Source organism: Triticum urartu, chromosome 5 (assembly GCF_003073215.2).
Source record: "Triticum urartu cultivar G1812 chromosome 5, Tu2.1, whole genome shotgun sequence".
NCBI lineage: Eukaryota > Viridiplantae > Streptophyta > Magnoliopsida > Poales > Poaceae > Triticum > Triticum urartu.
The window spans coordinates 379,459,645-379,483,311 of NC_053026.1; the positions used below are offsets into that span (position 1 = coordinate 379,459,645).

The 23,667-nt window shown below is 41.4% G+C and overlaps 1 protein-coding gene across 1 annotated transcript; it reads left to right on the forward strand.

Moving 5' to 3' along the window:
* Positions 1–799: 799 nt before the first annotated feature.
* Positions 800–19,844, forward strand: LOC125507041 (receptor-like cytosolic serine/threonine-protein kinase RBK1). The gene is made up of 12 exons (XM_048671739.1): positions 800–904; positions 1,031–1,275; positions 15,348–15,534; positions 15,654–16,124; positions 16,237–16,289; positions 16,432–16,523; positions 17,022–17,135; positions 17,301–17,398; positions 18,357–18,567; positions 18,665–18,896; positions 18,990–19,122; positions 19,270–19,844. Exons 1-12 carry the CDS (start codon positions 800–802, stop codon positions 19,552–19,554), a joined length of 2,226 nt encoding a protein of 741 aa, XP_048527696.1. The 3' UTR covers positions 19,555–19,844.
* Positions 19,845–23,667: the final 3,823 nt, after the last annotated feature.

Consider the following 23,667-nt stretch of genomic DNA (forward strand, 5'->3'; position numbering starts at 1 on the left):
GGGCGTGGACTTCACCGACACTTTTGCCCTGGTTGTTAAACCGGGCATGATCCGCACTGTGCTTCAGCTAGCCGTCTCCTGAGCTTGGCGTGTGCATCAGTTGGTCGTTTCCAACACCTTCTTGCACGGCCACCTTACTGAGAAGGTGTTCTGTGAGCAGCCCACCGGCTTCGTCGACACCACGCATCCATACCATGTGTGCTTGCTCTCCCGTTCTCTTTATGGGTTGAAGCAGGCGCCTTGGGCCTGGTACCAGCGCATCGCTGCATTCCTACAGACGCTCGGATTTACATCGACTCGCTCCGATGCGTCCCTCTTCGTGTACCATCACGGAGTTGACACGGCCTACTTGCTGCTATACGTTGACGACATCATCCTAACGGCATCCACTGTCGTGCTCCTTCAGCGGCTCACTGCTCGTCTTCGCGATGAATTTGCCCTGAAGGACTTGGGGCCCCTGGACTACTTCCTTGGCATTGAGGTGGTTCGATGGCCAGATGGGTTCTTCCTGCACCAGCAGCGCTATGCCCATGAGCTTCTTAATCGAGTCGGCATTCTTAACTACAAGCCCGCTCCCACGCCCGTCGACACCAAGGTCAAGGTTTCTGCTCTGGAGGGTTCTCCCGTATCTGATGCAGCCTTCTATCGCTCCATTATGGGTGCTCTGCAGTACCTGACCCTGACGCGCCCCGACTTGCAATATGCTGTTCAGTAGGTCTGTCTTCACATGCATGCTCAGCGTGACTCTCACTAGACCCTGGTGAAGCGTATCCTCCATTACATACGCGGAACCCCGTCCATGGGACTTACGCTAACGACCTCCTCCTCCACCGACCTCATCACCTACTCTGATGCAGACTGGGATCGCTGCCCGGACACACGACGCTCCACCTCGGGGTACTGTGTCTACCTTGGACCGTCCCTGATCTCTTGGTCCTCCAAGCGATAGTCCACCGTCTCCCGCTCGAGTGCCGAGGCAGAGTATCAGGCAGTGGCTAACGCCGTTGCTGAATGCGCTTGGCTTCGTCAGCTTCTCCAGGAGTTGCTTTGTGATGTTCACAAGGCCACGCTCGTCTACTGCGACAACGTCTCCATCGTGTACCTCTCCGCCAACCCGGTCCACCATCGTCGAACGAAGCATATTGAGCTCGACATACACTTTGTTCGTGAGCAGGTGGCTCTTGGGTGCATCCGGGTCCTCAACATCCCGACAGCGCAACAGTTCGCCGATGTCATGACGAAAGGACTGCCTACTTCTGTTTTCGAGGAGTCTAGGTCCAGTCTTTGCGTCTCCGGCGATGCCTCGACTATGCACGGGGGGGGGGGGTTGTTGAACATATGGCTTGTGCATGTATATTGTATAGCCCGACTCACCTCCTAGTCATTGTATAGTTGAGGTTGTGGCCCACTTTATACTCCATATATACGTGCGCTATGCACTGATCAATACATCGTGAAGCATTGCCAAAACTCTCGTTTCCAACAATGGCTATGTTACGCGTGCTTAACCTTTGCTCAGTGTCATGCATAGGGTTTGCAGTCTATCTTATGTCATGTTGTTACCTTCGTAACTCTTATCTGGGACATGTTAAGTACTCCTTCGTTTCAAAATAAGTATCTTTGATTTAGTACAAGTTTATCAAAGACACTTATTTTGGGACGGAGGGAGTATATGATATTATGATATGGTGGTGCACAAGACGAAGGGTGGAAGGCTGGGCCTAATGCCTTACTGTTTTTGTTTCATTTGAGTTGCCCTAAGAATCGAGTTCTTGTTATTATGTTCCATGATTGAGCGTGTTAACCATATGTGGGTGTTTTATGCCCCCTTGACAGTTCTCATAACTGCAAACTATACAAGAGTCACAAGCTGGTTTAAATTCACAAACTTGTGTTTTCTTTGTCAAGGACCATGGCCTCGTGGATCTTTCAAAAAACTTGGGCCAGTGGTGTGGAATCCCACGTTGGTCCGCACATGCGAAGCTACGAGTGGCTACTTGGGACTTAGTACTAGCCACCTTGAAACTTGGTGCAATACTAGGGACCGGGTTAGAGATACGATGACTCTTGGTTCGGATGTCGACCGACCGGGTATCTCCTGGACTAGGATGTAGTAACGGAGCAAGTATCGTTCATTCAAAACTACCTTAATCAGCATGTCTTGGGGCATATTAGTTCGTGTCGCTGGGCAAGCGTTGTCGTGCCGCTCGGAACTTCTGATGCTAGATCATAAAATGGGTGCCTCTAAGGGGTAGATTCTGGTTGTTAACTCATGACCCACAAGTATAGGGGATCTATCGTAGTCCTTTCGATAAGTAAGAGTGTCGAACCCAACGAGGAGCAAAAGGAAATGATAAGCGATTTTCAGCAAGGTATTCTCTGCAAGCACTGAAATTATAGGTAACAGATAGTTTTGTGATAAGATAATTTGTAACGAGCAACAAGTAACAAAAGTAAATAAAGTGCAGCAAGGTGGCCCAATCCTTTTTGTAGCAAAGGACAAGCCTGGACAAACTCTTATATAGTAGAAAGCGCTCCCGAGGACACATGGGAATTATCGTCAAGCTAGTTTTCATCACGTTCATATGATTCGCGTTCGGTACTTTGATATTCTGATATGTGGGTGGACCGGTGCTTGGGTGCTGTCCTTACTTGGACAAACATCCCACTTATGATTAAGCCCCATTGCAAGCATCCGCAACTACAACAGAAGTATCAAGGTAAACCTAACCATAGCATGAAACATATGGATCCAAATCAGGCCCTTACGAAGCAACGCATAAACTAGGGTTTAAGCTTCTGTCACTCTAGCAACCCATCATCTACTTATTACTTCCCAATGCCTTCCTATAGGCCCAAATAATGGTGAAGTGTGATGTAGTCGACGTTCAGATAACACCACTAGAGGAGAGACAGCATACATCTCATCAAAATATCGAACGAATACCAAATTCACATGACTACTAATAGCAAGACTTCTCCCATGTCCTTAGGAACAAACATAACTACTCACAAAGCATATTCATGTTCATAATTAGAGGGGTATTAATATGCATATAGGATCTAAACATATGATCTTCCACCAAATAAACCAACTACCATCAACTACAAGGAGTAATCAACACTACTAGCAACCTACAGGTACCAATCCCAGACTTAGAGACAAGAATTGGATACAAGAGATGAACTAGGGTTTGAGAGGAGATGGTGATGGTGAAGATGTTGATGGAGATTGGCCCCCTCCTGATGAGAGGAGCGTTGGTGATGACGATGGTGATGATTTCCCCCTCCCGGAGGGAAGTGTCCCCGGCAGAACAGCTCCACCGGAGCCCTAGATTGGTTCCGCCTCGTGGCGGCGGAGTCTCGTCCCGAAAGCGTGCTTATGATTTTTTCCTCAACGAAAGACTCCATATAGCAGAAGATGGGCATCAGAGGGCCACCAGGGGGGCCATGAGGCAAGGGGGCGCGCCCAGGGGGGTAGGGCGAGCCCCCCAGCCTCGTGGCCAGGGTGTGGGGCCCCTCTGGAACTTCTTGCGCTCAGTATTTTTTATATATTCTGAAAATAGCTTCTGTGAAGTTTTAGGACTTTTGGAGATGTGCAGAATAGGTCTCTAATATTTGCTCCTTTTCCAGCCCAGAATCCCAACTGCCGGCATTCTCCCTCTTTATGTAAACCTTGTAAAATAAGAGAGAATAGGCATAAGTATTGTGACATAATGTGTAATAACAACCCATAATGCAATAAATATCGATATAAAAGCATGATGCAAAATGGACGTATCAACTCCCCCAAGCTTAGACCTCACTTGCCTCAAGAGAAAGCCGAAATCGAAAAATATGTCCACATGTTTAGAGATAGAGGTGCCGATAAAAATAAAATACGGACATGGGCATCATGATCATTCTTAGAACAACAACTTATATAATTATTGTCATATGATCTCTTATGCTAGAGTAACAATTCAATCACAATTTCAAGTATGAATCATAAACTTCATTGAAAACTAACAAACTATAATCTTAGTCATTGAAGAAATTGCAATTTATCATAACATAGGAAAGAGTCAATATAAGAGATTTTCAGCAAGTCCACATACTCAACCATCATGTAGTCTTTCACAATTGCTAACACTCACGCAATACTTATAGGTATGGAGTTCTAATCGGACACAGAGAAAGATAGGGGCTTATAGTTTTGCCTCCCAATGTTTTACCTCAAGGGTAATGTCAACAATAATAGTTCATGAAAACTCACATCCAATTAGCCATATATACCAGGATCTTTCCAACATATTGTGCCTGCCAAAAGATAAAATGTAAAAAAGGAAACGTGAAGATCACCATGACTCTTATGTAAGGTGGGAGATAAGAGTAAAATATAGGCCCTTCGTAGAGGGAAGCAGAGGTTGTCATGCACTTTTATGATTGGATGCACAAAATCTTAATGCGAAAGAACATCACTTTATATTGCCACTTGTGATATAGACCTTTATTATGCAGTCCGTCGCTTTTATTTCTTCCATATCACAAGATCGTATAAAGCTTATTTCCTCCACACCAATCAATCATACATATTCACCGATGACAACTTACTTGAAGGATCTTACTCAATCCATAGGTAGATATGGTGGACTCTCATGGAAAAACTGGGTTTAAGGGTATTTGGAAGCACAAGTAGTATCTCTACTTGGTGCAAAGAATTTGGCTAGCATGAGGGGAAAGGCAAGCTCAATCATGTTGGATGATCCATGGCAATATAATTTATCTCAGATGTAAGAAAACATAACCCATTACATTGTCTTCCTTGTCCAACGTCAACTAATGAGTGCTCACAATCATAAAAGATGTCCAAGATAGTGTATTTATATGTGAAGACCTCTCTTTCTTTATTACTTCCTATTAGTTGCAACGATGACCAAAACTATGTTTGTCAACTCTCAACAACTTTTAATCATCATACTCTTTATATGTGAGCTCATTACTCACCATAAGATCCATATGATCTCTTTTATTTCTTTTATTCTTTCTCTTTTCTTTTATTTACTCAAGATCATAGCAAGATAATCAAGCCCTTGACTCAACACTAAACTTTATTATATATAGCTTAGGACTCGATTACATAGAGGGATCATAAAGCAAAACTCAAAACTAGATCATACCAAAAACTTTATTCTACTAGATCAATATATTACTAAAAGGATCGAACTAAGGAAAAACGGTAAAGATAGGAGTGTGATGATGATACGATACCGGGGCACTCCCCCAAGCTTGGCAGTTGCCAAGGGGAGTGCCCATACCCGATGCTCAGTTCTTCTTTGTTGGTGAAGAAGATGGTGGTGATGATGGGTAGTCGCACATCGAGCATAAGAGAACCTCCAACTTGCGGATACTGTGCAACTATATGCTCCTTCAACAAAATATTTTCACGTGTGAGTTACTTGTTTTGTATACGAGCTAACTCAATCATCTTGAAAGCTTCGATCTCAGTCGAGGTAAGAATATTGTGATCAAGTTGAAGGATGTCTTCTGTTGCCGGAGCTTGGTCCTCCGTGGCCTTCTTGATCCCTTCATCCTTGTTGATCTCCACGGGTTCTTCCCTCTTCAGCTCTATCTTCATTAGCCAAGCATCGTTGTCAACATTGTTGGAGGAGGGGGACGACATGATGCCTGGCCTTGACAACCCTGACAGAAAACAGCTCGAAACAAGAACAGAGGACAATTGCGTGATACAAGAGTCAAAACCTCCGGGAGATTATATAACGAATTTTTACCGACCAAAATATGTAACGTGCAAGAAAACGGAGTCCGGAGAGCGCACGAGGTGCCCACGAGGTAGGGGGCGCGCCCAGGGGGGTAGGGCGCGCCCTCCACCCTCGTGGAGCCCTCGTGTCCTTCCAAGACTGCTTCTTATTTTTCTATTTTTCTAAGTATTCCAAAATGGAGAAAAAAATTGCCATTAGAACTGTTTTGGAGTCGGTTTAGTTACCGTACCACATACCTATTCCTTTTCGGAGTCTGAAACGTTCCGGAAAGTGTCCCTTATGTATTCTTCCGGGGTTACGGTTTCAATAACATTGGTTTCAACATTTATAGGATTACCTGAGATATACTGTTTGATTCTTTGACCGTTCACCACCTTCCGATTTGTGCCTTCGAAGTTGTTGATTTTTATGGCACCGGAACGATAGTCTTTTGCAAAATTAATTTGAGTTCTCTAATACTCAATTCTACTTGACCAGTAGACTGTGGGTGATAAGGAGTTGCAATTCTATGATTAACATCATACTTAGCAAGCATTTTACGGAAAGCACCATGAATAAAATGTGAACCACCATCAGTCATTAAATACCTAGGGACCCCAAACCTCGGGAAAATAACTTCTTTAAGCATCTTAATAGAGGTGTTGTGATCAGCACTACTAGTTGGAATAGCTTCTACCCACTTAGTAACGTAATCAACAGCAACTAAAATATGTGTATATCCATTAGAGGCAGGAAAAGGTCCCATATAATCAAAGCCCCAAACATCAAACGGTTCAATAACAAGTGAATAATTCATAGGAATTTCTTGACGTCTACTAATATTACCAATTCTTTGGCATTCATCACAAGATAAGACAAACTTACGGGCATCCTTGAAGAGAGTAGGCCAATAAAAACCGGATTGCAATACCTTATGTGCAGTTCTATCTCCAACCTGGTTTCCTCCATAAGCTTCGGAGTGACACTTGCGTAGGATTTGTTCCTGTTCATGCTCAGTTACACAACGTCTAATAACACCATCTACTCTTTCTTTATAGAGATGTGGGTCATCCCAAAAGTAATGTCTCAAATCATAGAAGAACTTTTTCTTTTGCTGGTATGTGAAACTAGGTGGTATAAATTTAGCAACAATATAATTAGCATAATCAGCATACCATGGAGTAGTTCGAGAAGCATTTATGACATTTAATTGTTCATCAGGAAAGCTATCATCAATAGGCAGTGGGTCATCAAGAACATTTTCTAACCTAGACTAGTTATCTGCAACGGGGTTCTCAGCTCCCTTTCTATCAATAATATGCAAATCAAATTCTTGTAGCAAGAGAACCCATCTAATAAGTCTAGGTTTAGCATCTTTCTTTTACATAAGATATTTATAGCAGCATGATCCGTGTGAATAGTTACTTTAGAATCAACAATATAAGGTCTGAACTTATCACAAGCAAATACAACTGCTAAGAATTCTTTTTCAGTAGTAGCATAATTTCTCTGGGCATTGTCTAGAGTTTTACTAGCATATTGAATAACATTTAATTTCTTATCAACTCTTTGCCCTAGAACAGCACCTATAGCATAATCACTAGCATCACACATAATTTCAAAAGGTAAATTCCAATCAGGTGGTTGAACAATAGGTGCAGAGATCAATGCTTTCTTAAGTATTTCAAATGCTTCTACACAATCATCATCAAAGATGAATGGTATATCTTTTTGTAATAAATTAGTCAGAGGCCGAGAAATTTTTGAGAAGTCCTTAATGAACCTCCTATAAAAGCCGGCATGGCCAAGGAAACTTCTTATACCTTTGATGTCCTTGGGACACGACATCTTTTCAATAGCATCAACTTTAGCTTTATCAACTTCAATGCCCCTTTCAGAAATTTTATGCCCCAAGACAATACCTTCATTAACCATAAAGTGGCACTTCTCCCAATTCAAGACAAGGTTAGTTTCTTCACATCTCTGCAAAACTTGATCAAGGTTGCTTAAGCAATCATCAAAAGAGGATCCATAAACGGAGAAATGGTCCATGAAAACCTCACAAATATTTTCACAAAAGTCAGAGAATATAGCCATCATGCATCTTTGAAAGGTAGCAGGTGCATTACATAAACCAAAAGGCATACGTCTATAAGCAAAAGTACCGAAAGGGCAAGTAAAAGTGGTCTTTGATTGATCATCAGCTGACACGGGTATTTGAGAGAAACCAGAATAACCATCTAGAAAGCAAAAGTATGTATGTTTGGATAATCTTTCTAGCATTTGATCAATGAAAGGAAAGGGGTAATGATCTTTTTTAGTAGCCTTATTTAATTTGCAGAAATCAATTACCATCCTATAACATGTAATAATTCTTTGCGGAATCAATTCATCTTTATCATTAGGAACGACAGTAATACCTCCCTTCTTAGGAACACAATGGACATGACTTACCCACTGACTATCAGCAACGGGATAAATTATACCTGCCTTAAGGAGCTTTAGTATTTCTTTCCTTACCACTTCTTTCATCTTAGGATTCAGCCGTCGTTGATGATCAATAAATGTCTTGGCATCTTTCTCCAAATTTATTTTGTGTTGACATAGAGTGGGACTAATGCCCTTAAGATCATCAAGAGTATATCCAATAGCAGCACGGTGCTTCTTCAGAGTTTTCAATAATTTTTATTCCTCCTTCTCTGAAAGGTTAGCACTAATAATAACAGTCTATATCTTTTTTCATCAAGATAAGCATATTTAAGAGTATCAGGCAATAGTTTAAGCTCAAACACGGGATCACCCTTGGGTGGAGGAGGATCCCCTAAGATTTCAACATGCAAGTTGTGTTTTAGAATAGGTCCCTGTTTGAAGAACGCTTCATCTATTTCCCTTCTTTCATTCATAAACATATCATTTTCATGGTCTAGCAAATATTGTTTTAAAGGATCACTAGGAGGTACGACATTAGAATAAAGACCAATAATTTCATCTTTACTAGGAAATTCCTCTTCACGGTGTTGTCTATGAAATTTAGAAAAGTTGAACTCATGAGATATATCACCTAAACCAATAGCAACGATATCCTTTTCGTAGTCTATCCTAGCATTAACAGTGTTTAAGAAGGGTCTACCAAATATAATGGGACAAAAGCTATCTTGTGGGGAACCAAGAACAAGAAAATCAGCAGGATAGTTAGTTTTCCCACACAAGACTTCAACATCTCTAACAATCCCAATTGGTGAAATAGTATCTCTATTGGCAAGTTTAATTGTGACATCAATATCTTCTAACTCAGCAGGTGCAATATCATGCATAATTTCTTTGTATAAATCAATAGGTATTGCACTAGCACTAGCACCCATATCGCACAAGCCATGATAACAATGATCTCCTATTTTAACAGAAATAACAGGCATGCCTACCACAGGTCTATGTTTATCTTTAGCACAAGGTTTAGCAATTCTAGCAGTTTCATCACAAAAATAAATAACATGGCCATCAATATTATCAGCCAAGAGATCCTTAACAATAGCAATATTAGGTTCAACTTTAACTTGCTCATGAGGTGTATAGGTTCTAATATTGCTTTTACGAACCACAGTTGAAGCTTTAGCATGATCTTTTATCCTAATAGGAAAAGGTGGTTTCTCAACATAAGCAGTAGGAATAATAGGATCATTATAAGTGATAGTCTTTTCTTCAACTTTAATAGGTGCAGCTACTTTTACTTCTATGGGAGGATGACATTTAAACCACTTCTCCTTAGGGATATCAACATGAGTAGGAAAAGATTCACAGAAATAAGCTACTATCTCAGAGTCAAGTCCATATTTAGTGATAAATTTACGGAAAACATCGGTATCCATAAAAGATTTAACACAATCAAACTTAGGTGTCATACCTGACTCCTTACCTTCGTCGAGATCCCAATCTTCAGAGTTGCATTTAATTCTTTCCAATAAATCCCATTTGAATTCAATAGTCTTCATCATAAAAGAGCCAGCACAAGAAGTATCGAGCATGGTGTGATTGTTGTCAGAAAGCCGAGCATAAATTTTTTGAATAATCATTTCTCTTGAGAGCTCATGATTGGGGCATGAATATAACATTGATTTAAGCCTCCCCCAAGCTTGAGCGATGCTTTCTACTTCGCGAGGCCAAAAATTATATATATAATTGAGATCACGATGAACAAGATGCATAGGATAAAACTTCTGATGAAATTCTAATTTCAATCATTTGTAGTTCCACGATCCCATATCATCACATAGCCTATACCATGTCAATGCATCTCCCTTCAAAGATAAATGGAATACCTTCTTCTTGATAACATCATCGGGCATACCTGCAAGCTTAAATAATCCACAAACTTCATCCACATATATTAGGTGCTCATCAGGATGTAATGTTCCATCTCCTGCAAAAGGATTAGCTAGCAGTTTTTCTATCATACCCAAAGGAATTTAAAAGTAGACATTTTCATCTTCAATAGGTTCAGTAGGTTTAGCAGGTTGAGGAGCAACTCTTTGCTCTACTGGTCGGGGTGAAGATACCCCGAACAAGCCCCTCAAAGGATTACTTTCCATAGTAACAAGTGACAGTAAATTTCAACACACTATATAAAATTTTCCTTACCAAATTCCACCTACCAAAGGCGCTTCACTCCTCGGCAACGGCGCTAGAAAAGAGTCTTGATGACCCACAAGTATAGGGGATCTACCGTAGTCCTTTCGATAAGTAAGAGTGTCGAACCCAACGAGGAGCAGGAGGAAATGATAAGCGGTTTTCAGCAAGGTATTCTCTGCAAGCACTGAAATTATAGGTAACAGATAGTTTTGTGATAAGATAATTTATAAGAGCAACAAGTAACAAAAGTAAATAAAGTGCAGCAAGGTGGCCCAATCCTTTTTGTAGCAAAGGACAAGCCTGGACAAACTCTTATATAGAAGAAAGCGCTCCCGAGGACACATGGGAATTATCGTCAAGCTAGTTTTCATCACGTTCATATGATTCGCGTTCGGTCCTTTGATATTCTGATATGTGGGTGGACCGGTGCTTGGGTGTTGTCCTTACTTGGACAAACATCCCACTTATGATTAACCCCCATTGCAAGCATCCGCAACTACAACAGAAGTATCAAGGTAAACTTAACCATAGCATGAAACATATGGATCCAAATCAGCCCCTTACGAAGCAACGCATAAACTAGGGTTTAAGCTTCTGTCACTCTAGCAACCCATCATCTACTTATTACTTCCCAATGCCTTCCTATAGGCCCAAATAATGGTGAAGTGTCATGTAGTCGACGTTCACATAACACCACTAGAGGAGAGACAACATACATCTCATCAAAATATCGAACGAATACCAAATTCACATGACTACTAATAGCAAGACTTCTCCCATGTCCTCAGGAACAAACGTAACTACTCACAAAGCATATTCATGTTCATAATCAGAGGGGTATTAATATGCATATAGGATCTAAACATATGATCTTCCACCAAATAAACCAACTACCATCAACTACAAGGAGTAATCAACACTACTAGCAACCTACAGGTACCAATCCCAGACTTAGAGACAAGAATTGGATACAAGAGATGAACTAGGGTTTGAGAGGAGATGGTGATGGTGAAGATGTTGATGGAGATTGGCCCCCTCCCGATGAGAGGAGCGTTGGTGATGACGATGGTGATGATTTCCCCCTCCCAGAGGGAAGTGTCCCCAGCAGAACAGCTCCGCCGGAGCCATAGATTGGTTCCGCCAAGGTTCCGCCTCGTGGCGGCGGAGTCTCGTCCCGAAAGCTTGCTTATGATTTTTTTTCCTCAACGAAAGACTCCATATAGCAGAACATGGGCATCGGAGGGCCACCAGGGGACCCACGAGGCAGGGGGCGCGCCTAGGGGGTAGGGCGCGCCCCCACCCTCGTGGCCAGGGTGTGGGCCCCCTCTGGAACTTCTTGCGGTCAGTACTTTTTATATATTCTAAAAATAGCTTCCGTGAAGTTTCAGGACTTTTGGAGCTGTGTAGAATAGGTCTCTAATATTTGCTCCTTTTCCTGCCCAGAATCCCAGCTGCCGGCATTCTCCCTCTTTATGTAAACCTTGTAAAATAAGAGAGAATAGGCATAAGTATTGTGACATAATGTGTAATAACAGCCCATAATGCAATAAATATCGATATAAAAGCATGATGCAAAATGGACGTATCATTAACAGAGTGCGTATGGAGCCTATAATGGGTATGTTGATGCACCCCGACGGGTTTAAATGTTCTCCGAAAGCCGTGCTCATGTTTATGGATGATTTGGAGCTTAATGTTGATTCATGGACAACCTTAATTGTCTCTTCTTTGAGGGATAATTCCCGAAGGAGAGGACAACAGAGTGCTTTGAATGGGTAGGTAGGTGGATATATGATCAACTTACGACCTTGTTCGCATATGCTTTCTCATCTCAAATTCTAATAGAAGTAAGTATAGTATGTTGCTTAGCCGCTTGTTGTAACTTCACCATTTAACCCATTATCACACCTGAAAGTATTGTTAGTTCTGGTATCTTCAGTAATGAGACTAGTTGAGTACCCAAAGTACTCACCCTTTCCACAACAACAACTATAGGTACATGCTACTATGCTAATTGTGACGACATGTTCGTTAGTACGTGGAGTTCTTTGACGATGACGCGTAGATTAGCGGATTCCAGCTCGCGACATGGGAATGTGACTGTTTGCTTTTATGTTTCCACCTCTTAGGCATTACTTGATTTTTTTAGTCAGACTATTTGAAACTTTTGCTGTTTTTTTGACTACCTACTGCACGACACAACTCCACAGTCTTTTATTAATAGCAAAGCAGGTCCAAACAGGAAAACTGTACAAAACAAAAGCTACAAAAGAAAAGTAGAAAGGCTAAACTCACCTAAACCTACCTATCCATTACAAAGCTGAAGGGAGCCCCTCCAACCATTTTAAAAGGTGCGGCCCAATATGAGCCTTGACCCTATGAGATAGCAAAGTCAAATCATGTACAAATTTACAACGCCAAGCACTAAAAGAAGCTCTCTCTCCTCTGAAAGTTATGCCATTCCTGATGATCCAAATATTCCAAGTAGCTGTGAAGACCACCTCAAAGAAGAAGCTTTTGGCAAATCTCTTCCTAGCCAAAGAGATGCATTGTTGAACATCAAAGCCTCCAGACCAGTCAATCTGAAGATAGTTTCAAATTCTTGCACTGTAGTTACAAGAAAAGAACAAATGCAGGCGATCCTCATAAATGTGTTGGTGACACAACACACAAAGATTATCATCCCCAGCATCACGCCAATGCCTACGCACAAGCAAGTCCTTAGTGTTAAGTATGTCAAAGAGCAACGACCAAGCAAAAACCTTGATCTTAAGTGTGCATCTACTACTCCATAACCATTTGCAAGGCTCAATCATGGGTAGATGGGGATGCATGATGGTATAATAGCTCATGGACGTGTAAGCTCCAGAAGATCCATCCCAAGACCAAACATCATTGGCAGAAGAGTCTCTTTGCAAATTAGCAACCCAGGAAATGAGAGAGTCCAATTCCGCCGCAGCTTGCTGAGATATTGGTAACTGGAAGAAAGATGCCCTGTTTTGGCTATCCACGAAATCAGACACTGAAATCTTATCATCCAGAGCATGAGAAAACAACTTGGGAAGTCTTCGTCTGAGGGGCAAAGTAGATCCATCCAGATGCCGAAACTTTCGCTGTGATGATGGATGTTGGATCATGTGGTCTTCGTGTGTAATAAATTTTGATCTTTACACTTGTATGCCCTATTCATATATATACCATCTATTTGGTAGTGGAATTGTTCTTATATTTGATTTGTAAAGACCATGACATATGACATTGTGTGTATGATATGTAGTCATATGCTACGACGGCTCTATATGCGCTTCTATTCTAGAAATGGAGCGCTAGGGTCTATATTTGGAATAATACTGCATATGGGGCCTTACAAGCTCTAATATGAGAAAAGAACATCATGTGAAAGTTTAGGAGAAAGGCCAGGGGTTTAGGACGAAAAAGAATAATAATAGCAATATTAATTAGAGTTTGCAATAATAAAAATATTGTTATGACTAATATGTTCATGTCAAGTTAATGCAATGCAATATGATGGCGTGATGTCCTGATGATGCCAAAAAAAAACATGCAAAGTTGTTTAGGGTATTACTCTAGGTTTTACACATTTTTCCAATAGTTCCGGCAGGTTTAAGTGTATTTGTTCTGATTTTCAACCAGGTTTTAATATTTTTTCTATGGTTCTTTTCTAGCTTTGTTACTCTATTTCTTTTGTTTTTCCCTTTTCCCATTTCATTTTTTCTTTCTTATTTATTTTTTCCTTTTCCTTTTTTTCTATTTTTTACTTTCATTTTCAAATACGTGGTGAATTTTTAAAACATTTCATATACAATTTTAACATTTTTAAATACATGTTGAACAATTTTTGAAGATATGTTGAACATTTGTAATGTGCATATTAACCATTTTTTAAATACATGGTGAACAATTTTAAGCACACGTATACTTTTCCAAAAATATCGCAAACATGCAAAAATTTCTTATTTATTTATTAAAAAAATTGCACGAACAAATTGTTGCATTCCTTAAACTTTTTTTGGAAATGTCATGAACATATTTTTAAACCTATGAACATTTTTTAATTGCTTTTAAAAGTTGTTTTTAATGGTAGAATATTGTTTAAAAATTATGTGAACATTTTTTTATATTTTCATGAAGATTTTTTTAAATGGCATGGACATATATGTTTTAAACATGTGATCCTTTTGTGGAAATTGACAAACAAGTTTTTGAATTTTATGAACATTTTGCTAAAACCACGCGGACAATCTTTTACATTAGACGGCCATTTTTAATGTCCGTTGAAATTTTTCAAAAACTACAGAAGCTTGTGGAGTGAGGGAACTTTAAAAAAAAGTGAAAACAAAAAATGTAAATAGGAACAGCAAAAAGAACCAAGAACAATCGAACGAGAAAATGAGAAACGGCAGCTTAGTGGGCTGGCCCACAAGGAAACAACTGCAGGCGAGCCCTGAGCGCCACCGATCACGCGCGCTGAATGATGCGTGGAGGCCGGAGGGGAGGCGGCTGGTGCGCCCCCGGTGGAAGATCCGCGCGCCGGGCAGCCAGAGCTCCCGCGGAGCGGAGGCGGAGCGAGTTGTGCTCGCGCCCCTCCCTCTCTTGCTCCTCCGCTGCGCTCCAGGTGCTCGCGGAAATGCTGTGCCGCTTGACACCTCACCCGGCCATTGTGCTTGGAGCGCCATGAGCGACAGGCGCAGACATTACACATCCCTGGTCTCTATCCAACCGCGTGCTCTCCATTTCCTTGAGACGGCGAGCCCCTGAGGGTGCAAGCACCACGCAACTACGGCGAGCACTCGTCGTCTCGTCAAGGTCGGTCAAGGTCAAGCACTCGTCGTCTCGCCTCTGTCTAAGCATTGTCGTCACTCACCTTCCACGAAGTTTCGCGGAGACGGAGACTACCTCTGCCGCTTGCGCGTTTTCCCTCTCATCCAACTAGTCTAGCAGTACGCGCGTTCATTGCAGTCAAAGGTCAAGCAGAATCGACAACACCATGGCCATCCATGTCCCACAGAACACTGTGCTGTACTGCGTGGCTATCTGCGCTCCCCACCTCTACCGCTACTTCAGGACAAGATCGAGGCAGACAGTTTGTCGTGTGCTGCTCGCAGTTGAACAGCCGACTGGCAATCTGCTCTGGTTCAATCCCAAGGTATGCTCCCACTTCCTATCCCCTTCCTTTGAACTGTGTTTCGAACAGTTCGACAGTTTTGATCAAAGTTTTTACGTGCATAATAGAGTGGTTTCCTTTCCTACCGTTTTCACTCAGAGAAGGAGAGAGGTGGTGCAGATATGGCGCAGTGGAACGGCATGGAGCAGGCAGCGACCATCGCGCAGCTGGTGGGAGTGGATGCGTTGGGGCTCATCTCGACGATTGTACAGGCAGCACAGACAGTTCAGCGCAACAAGGAGACCTGCCAGGAGCTTGTGCAGGATGTGCAGTTGATAAATGGCCTGCTACGGATGCTGCAAAACCCAGAGATGATGCAGCGAGAAGAGATTGTAAACGCACTCAATGGACTGGAGGGGACGCTCCGGGAGGCGTACAGCCTCGTCAGCTCCTGCCAGGACTGCAGCACCACATATCGCATATTCATGGGATGGAAACACACTGACCAGTTCCGACGTGTGAAGAAGAAGATTGCCAAGCACCTCCGCTTCTACCCTATGATCTTCCATGCTGACATAACTTGTCGTCTCGAAAGAATAAGCAATGGCACGCTGTCGACGTGCTCATCTCAGGTATAGTCAGTTTGTACTTCACTGGTAAACATCATCATGGCTTTTCGATTGTAGCCAAGGGTCTTCACGTAATACTAGTCACGTATGCTTGAAATTTGTTTTGTTGTTTCAGGACCAAGGAGGAGTGCTGACATCATCTACCAGCCACTCAAACTCTGAAGCTCGGTGAGTTGTTAGCAAGCACAAGGAAATAGAGATACTTAATCTGTTGCTTGGTTACTGCAAGAAGTGGCCACAACATTATTTCTGAAACATTTTGTTACATACATAAAATAGTTACTTTTATCTCTTAACCATGAATTTTCAGGACTGAATGTAGTTTACGGCCTGTTGAATTAGAAAGATCGCAGGCATGCAGGAGCGCTGAGTCCATTGCAGTTGAGGAACACCAGCTAACAAGTAATTCTTTCAGTTAACTGTTTATGGAGTTGGGATCTTGAATTTGATATATTGCATTGTATTGTGTACTAGTAGGTTTTAGGGAGAGGTAGGGGAAGGGCTATCACCCCAAAAGCAAGATAGAAGAGTTGCTCTTCTAATTCTTGCTGGATTTATTACTCATAGGGGTTGCTCTTTAACAATCTGATATAAGTAATAGATCATGGATCTTCTGATTGACTCGAGTCCCAAGTTAATATCTCTTCCTAATTTAAATGATAAACTACGTAACCGAGAGATGGGATCTTAACCCATAAGTGGGAGCTGATTTCCTTGCCATGGGGCCATGTACTTTCATAAGTTCAACCTTGCCAAATGTTTACTGAACTTTCCAAAGTACAACTTCATGCCCCGTATGATTCTTCTTGAACATGGTTTAATGAAAGTATATTCCTATTACTTTTTCTGATATTGCTCATGAGTCATGTGTATAACATATTTAATTGAGTTTTAATTCAGGTCACCAGGAAATTGCTGAACCTTTTGCCAGGAAGCAGAGGTTCCGGTGGGGTCACTGTTTGCCCTGGAAAATGGTAGAAACAGCTCCTTGTATTCATGAACTCAACGGACCAGGTACTAGCTACAACCAACTCAACATCAATGGATACTGAAGATAATAGAATCAATAAATGAATATTTAGACATATTAGTTTTAACATTCGGCAAAACCCATCAACTTTGAAAGGAAACTACAGTCTGCATCACAAACAAGCAAAGCTCATGGTGCATTCCCTGCAGGGTTTTCAGGTTTCCATTTCTCCCAATTATTGGCTGCTACAAATAATTTTGCATTCCGATGCAAAATTAGAAGTTGTGGATGCGCTGATGTGTATAAGGTACATAATGTGAATGTGCTTTTGAAAAAAAAAATCTTTTTGGATCTAGGAGAAAAAAAATCCTTTTTATCTTCTTGTATTATTCTTCGCAAGTATATTCTTAATGGTCCAAATCTTGTTGCACTTTTAAATGCATAACACACAATCATCATAACTAAATTTTTACAACAGTGAACGTCACAACAAAACTTCCCTGGTTTATTCACTGGTATTTTTAGTGTTTTTTTACTGATGCTGTTACCCTTTTAAGATAATCGAATTACCAGTGCAAAAAATTGTTTGGGCATTACATCAGCAAACACACATTTGCTCCTTTACTTTCATATATTCAAACATCATGAAGTGATCAGTTCATTAATTAAAAATTCCCTGTCCCCCTGCTTCTGATTTAGCTACCTCAAGTTTATAAAAGATCTGACAAGACATGTCTTGACATATGTAAATCAAGTTTCATCAGCCCTGGCTAATAATGGCATGCAAAAAAAGGTGCATCCACAACACCTTTACCTTTGCATACGACACATTAAACTTTATTCTTTCTGAATTTTTCCTAAACAGCATAGCTCTGATATTGAGTTTTGAGAGGTGAAAGATTGCATGCTGCTTGTTAAAGATAGATATCCATTCCCCGGATGAAGGTTCTAACATGCCAATTTAGACATATTTCTACCAGAGAAATTCTTACTTGTAATTAGTTTTAACATGGATTAAGATATGTACATATGTATGTCACCTTTTGTTTTGTTATCTGCAAAAGGAGCACAATCTTAAAGAATTTCTACATAACATGGATGTAAAATCGAATACTGTATTGAGCCGAAATGTACATGTCTAGAATCGAATGGTTATCTGGCATACATCCAACCTAGATGCTCCCTTTTTTTTGGAAATCTTTGCAGCAGTACTAAATCACATACCGACAAATTGTCGTAGATAAACCTAGTGTTGATGCTTGCAGGGACGATTGGACAGTGGACTTGAAGTCATGATCAAAAGATTTTATCAAAATAACTCCCATTCTTCACTCGCATTTGAAAATGAAGTCCGCTTTCATGCAAAGCTTCTACACAAAAACGTTGCTAAGCTCATTGGATGTTGCAGTGAAAGAGGAGAAGCACTTTTAGTCTATGAATCTCTGCCAAATGGGTGTTTGTCTGACGTGGTAACTGGTATGTCTCTTCTAAGTTGTTCTTATAGGTCACTGTGGACCTTTTTCACTTAGTTTGTTCTCTCACGATTGTGACGATAAGTATCTCACTGGCACAGGAACAAGGGTGTTGCTCAACTGGTCTGAGCGCTTCAAAATAATTTTAGGGATAGCCCGTGGGGTGGCCTATCTACATGATTGCTGTGGGATACAAATTATGCATGGGGATTTAAATCCACAAAGGATTCTCTTAGATTCTTATATGACTCCTAAGATTACTGATTTTGCTTTTGCAAAAGTGTGTAGTCCGGATGGGCGTGAAAGACACAAGCGTAGTTTACTTGGTACAAGGTATGAACTTATCAAGTTCACGGTAAAGCCTTTGCTCTATCACCTCATGTATTTTCTTCATCTTCATATATTTTTGTATTTGTTTGGTTCTAGGGGTTATATGGATCCTGGATATGTTATTAACCGTATTTACTCAGTGAAGAGTGACGTGTATAGCTTTGGTATCACTCTTCTTGAGATAATTACTGCAAAGAGGCCCGATGCACTTTTCAAGGATGCAGGTGATGTAAGTACATGTGCTAACTGATGTCCTCTGCAAATAGAATTCCTTGGATGTACCAACCCATTTTCTTTGTTCATATATCGGATTTTACTAAATAGGGGCACTCAAGTAATATAAGAAGAATTGCCTTTTGTATTTATGATGCTGCAGCTTCTCAGATTGCCGACAATGGCAAAATCAATGGAGATGTACCACATGATAGATCCAGCATTGCATGGTGAATCAAGAATGACCGAGATAATGAAATGCATTCAGATCGCATTATGGTGCTCCAGGCCCAATGCGGGAGACCGGCCCAGCATGTGGGATGTTCTTCTGATGCTCAGCTGCGAGAGTGCAACCTTACGTGTGCCGGAGCCATTCCAGAGCCAGTGTGACACACAGGAGCTGTGTGAAGGGGTGCTATCGGATTCAGAGATAACTGAACCAAGATAGTATGTGCGATTCAAGGCCACAGATTTCATCGGGCTCTACATGGCGCGCAGAGGATATTAAGTAGTAGTAGTAAATTTTTTAGTTGAGTATTTGCGCATCAATGGAGCGATGATATGCGTACATAACCATTTCTTTTTGCACGTGCGTGTCACTGGTTATGATCGCATGAATCTCCTCAGTTTCTCACCCAATACCCTGTAGTGTAGGTGTGCATCGTGATGTTTATTCTGACTTTGAAGAGAAGGTTATACTGTAGATGTGTGAATCTTGCAATGTACACCATGTTTCATCTTGATCGTATCGTCGTGTAAAACTCAAGCCGTCCATTGCACGATGACCCTGCCGCTGCGACCGAATAGCGCTTGCGGCGTTGCTTTGTGGCACTGGCATGTAACGTGTCCTACGGAGGCCGTTCCTCCTTCACTCCCCTTGTGGCGACATTCGACGGCGACCGTTTGTTCGTTAAGGCCGTACCGAAGCAAATCGGTAACGCTTACGTGGATGCTTAGAGAGAAGTCTGAAGGCGGCCAGGCGAGAAGGCAGCGTAGGACTATAGGTGGAAGCCAGGAAGGGGCACAGCGGTGCGTGGAGAAGTAAGTAGAGGCGGCGGGGTCACGCCAGCGCGCGCTGGAGTTCGCTCCTTCAGTCCAAGCCTCAGTCATTACGGGTATGTTTGGTAGGGTACACGAGGGCAAAAGTTTCCAATCCGACCCACTTTTGCTTGTTTGATAGGGTGTATGAACTCACCTGAGCTATACTCATTTGATGCATAAAAGTGCCCTCAGCCATGCTCATCTCATGCACCCCAGACAGGGTGCATGGAGACAACTATGCTGGCCTTGACACTCGTCCTCATCGATCAGACCACGTTCAGATATGTTTATTTTTTCAAAAAGAATCAGAATTTCAAATTTTGTTTAAATTTTCAAAAAACTTTAGAATTTCAGAAAAAATGAAAAAAATTTGAATTAAAAAAACATAATTTCAAAATTTATTCAAATTTTCAATAAATATTTGAAATTTCAATTTTTCTAAAAAATTCATAAATGTTCGGAATTTCAAAAGGAAATCAAAATTTGTTTGAATTTTGAAAAACAATAGAATTTTAATTTTTTTATAAAATATTCAAATATTCAATTTTGTTTAAATTTTCAAAAAACTCGTAATTTCAAATGTGTTCAAATTAGAAAAAAGAATTTCAAAATTTATTTTAATTTTCCAAAAAAGTTTAGAATATCAAATTTTATTTAAATTTTCAAAATATGTTTAAATTTGTGTTGACATTTTTTCGATTTTGTTCATCATTCAAAAAAATATTCAGAATTCGAAATTGTTCAGCATGTCTAAACACATGCAGGCTGACAAACAAAATCTCAACTCAGCATGTCTCAGCACATACATCTATATACCAATATAAAAAGACCCAAAGGGGCAGATCCAATTGATCTCGGCCGTCAAACTAAGTCAATCCAACGACCTACACTGCTCCAATGGCGAGCGTTCAACATGTTTAACGTGCAATTAATATCATACCAACTATTGCATTAATCATAGAATTAACACACAAATAATATCATACTTAATATCTGCATGCAATTAATATATTACCTAAATATTAACGTGTGTTGCACGGGCGCATTTACTAGTCAATGTCAAACAACAGCAACTGCATGGACCCAACATGTCTACACTCAGCATGTATGAGATAAGAACAACTAAACTAGGTCCATACATGCTACCAAACACACCCTACCTGATGTCGAAGCGAAGAAGCTCGGCACCCCGTGGACCGTGGTGCCGCCCCCCTTAGCTTATCCAATGTAAGCGCCCAGCCAAGCGGCAAGGAGCGCAGGCGGCGGCGACGGCGACGGCCAGTGACCGTGCACCGCTTGGTTGGCGGCCTATTGCGTCTGAACTGAAGCAGAAGGCGCCCTTGATGCATCAGAGCTTGGGCCTCCTTGACGGTGTTGGCGTACGTTGTCTTGCCGTCTCCCTGCCCTGAGAGTGTTCGACGAAATGACCCTGAATGTTGTTCAGCTGGAAAGCAGGTTCCACCAAACCACGTAGTACGTCGGACCAAGGAAGCGGCAGCACAAGAAAAAACTGCTTTAAGTACCTGTAGTGAATTCAATTTTTCCCTATTTTACCTGTCCATTTCTTATGGCCGTGCTAGCGTTCTCCCATTTGCATGGCTAGATATTTCGTATAATGTAGATGTCTTCATCAAATATAGATACGTTTGCCTTATCTCTACTTCTATAATAGACTCAGTTTATGATGATGGTGTATCTGTTATCCGTCATTTCTGATCATTAAATCTACATCTAATGGCCGTGAGGTAAGTTATGGCATTTTTGCAACAATAACCCACTTCTCTGCTCCAATTTGTAGAAAACCTCTTATTATTTTGAAATCAACCACACCCCTCCCTCATCTCATCAAAACAGCCTGGTGAATATATTTTGAGTGAAACATAATATATTTTTAGTGGTATATGCATATCAAAACTAGATTGTTTTCTTGCAAGTTTGTGAATAAGTACTATTCTGCTTTGAATCCGTTGCAACGCACGAGCACATTGCTAATACCAATTTATATGTTTTAATGCTGCTTGATTAATTTAGATAGTATAACCCTGATATGCAGGAGCTCCTTTTAACCCCCTGTTCTAGTAATATGATGATAGATTTTTTTTCAATTAATATGCGTCCAAATGTGAAATGTGGAGTGTTCTTCTTCCCGTGATCTTACACATGTACGGATGTAACAAATTTAAGATTGTTTTCCACACCAAAAACTCTGAACTGATTGTAGTAAGTAATTTCAGGTATGAATCTGATCAAGACATGTGCAACCAAACAATTAGTCCGTCTTCATCCAGAAATAGAACATCCATCATATCTATTTCAATATTGGTTCCTGCACTGATAGTGGCTGTACTTGTCATTTCATATCTGGTCTGAAGGCAGAAAAGAAAGCCTAACAAATCCCAAATCAGCCAGGAGTTTCCTAAATCGGCTCACTGTTCTTGGACCTTTTGCTAACACAAGCTAGCAGCCGAGATGATGCCGCGATTTCGCCTCTGATCCACTAGCACGCACCTGCTCGGTCAGCAACAGGATTTAAGCGCCGGGCCGCTGATTTGGTTGAGGTCGAGACCAGCAGGCAGGAATTTGCACCTCAATTGACTTAGCCATGGATCTCTCTTCAACGTGACATAGGAATTTTTATATGTTTTGGTCTCAATCTTGGAGCTCCACTTTTATTGATCCTACTTGCATTGGGGGCATTGTGCTGTATTTCAAATCTGTAGTGCTGTCATAACTCAACTTGTGGTTTAATTACGAGGTCCCGGAAGTATAATTTGCAATTGAAAAAGATCAAGAATTCAACTCTTTCTCATCGTATTGCAAGTTGAGGCACTAAATTTTATGTAGTGGTTCTGTCCGAGGTCGCACGACGGAGTTTGATCCTCCAAATTGCAATGTCAACTAATAAACCAGAGCCCGTCCGACCAATTCCCGTGCGAGTGTGGACATTTTCAATTATGTCATTCATCGTTCATTTTACCCTGTCATCCAAGAAGAACTAGTCAGTGCACACCACAATGTCGTCGTCTTCAAGCATAAAGATAATAAACATGTACATATGTCAATATGCCGTGTCAATCTGAATCTTCAACTTCTACTGCTTATATCACATAGATGGGCCATCACATTTACAAAATAAAGGTTGTAAGAGCATCTTCAACACCGACCATCAAACCGTCTACATACATGCGAACGTATTGTGTCATTCAACATGGACCTGTATCGGTCCGCTCGGTGCTCCGGGCGTGCTTTTTTCACAAACCGGAGACAAACTAGGAGAGCTTTGCAGGTGTCCGGACACTACCACACCTGCGTCTGACCGCCCTGGCTCACCCAACAACCCTACCCGCCTCTCTCGCGCTTTCCTTCCGATGCACACGCTGCTTCCCGCGCCGCATCAATGCCGGCCCAGAGCACAGAGCAGCCGACATTGATGCCGTGGTGTGACCGGTGCTGACTGACGTGACATCTCAGGAGTCGCTGCTTCAATGCAGACGCAGCTTCCCGAGAAACCAACTCGGTT

Coding starts and splice junctions, on each gene's coding strand:
- LOC125507041 (XM_048671739.1), top strand. CDS start 800: ATGGGACTTACGCTAACGACCTCCTCCTCCACCGACCTCATCACCTAC. Junction 905..1,030: donor GCTCCACCTCGGGGTACTGT/GTCTACCTTGGA, acceptor TGGCTTCGTCAG/CTTCTCCAGGAGTTGCTTTG. Junction 16,125..16,236: donor TGTCGACGTGCTCATCTCAG/GTATAGTCAGTT, acceptor TTGTTGTTTCAG/GACCAAGGAGGAGTGCTGAC.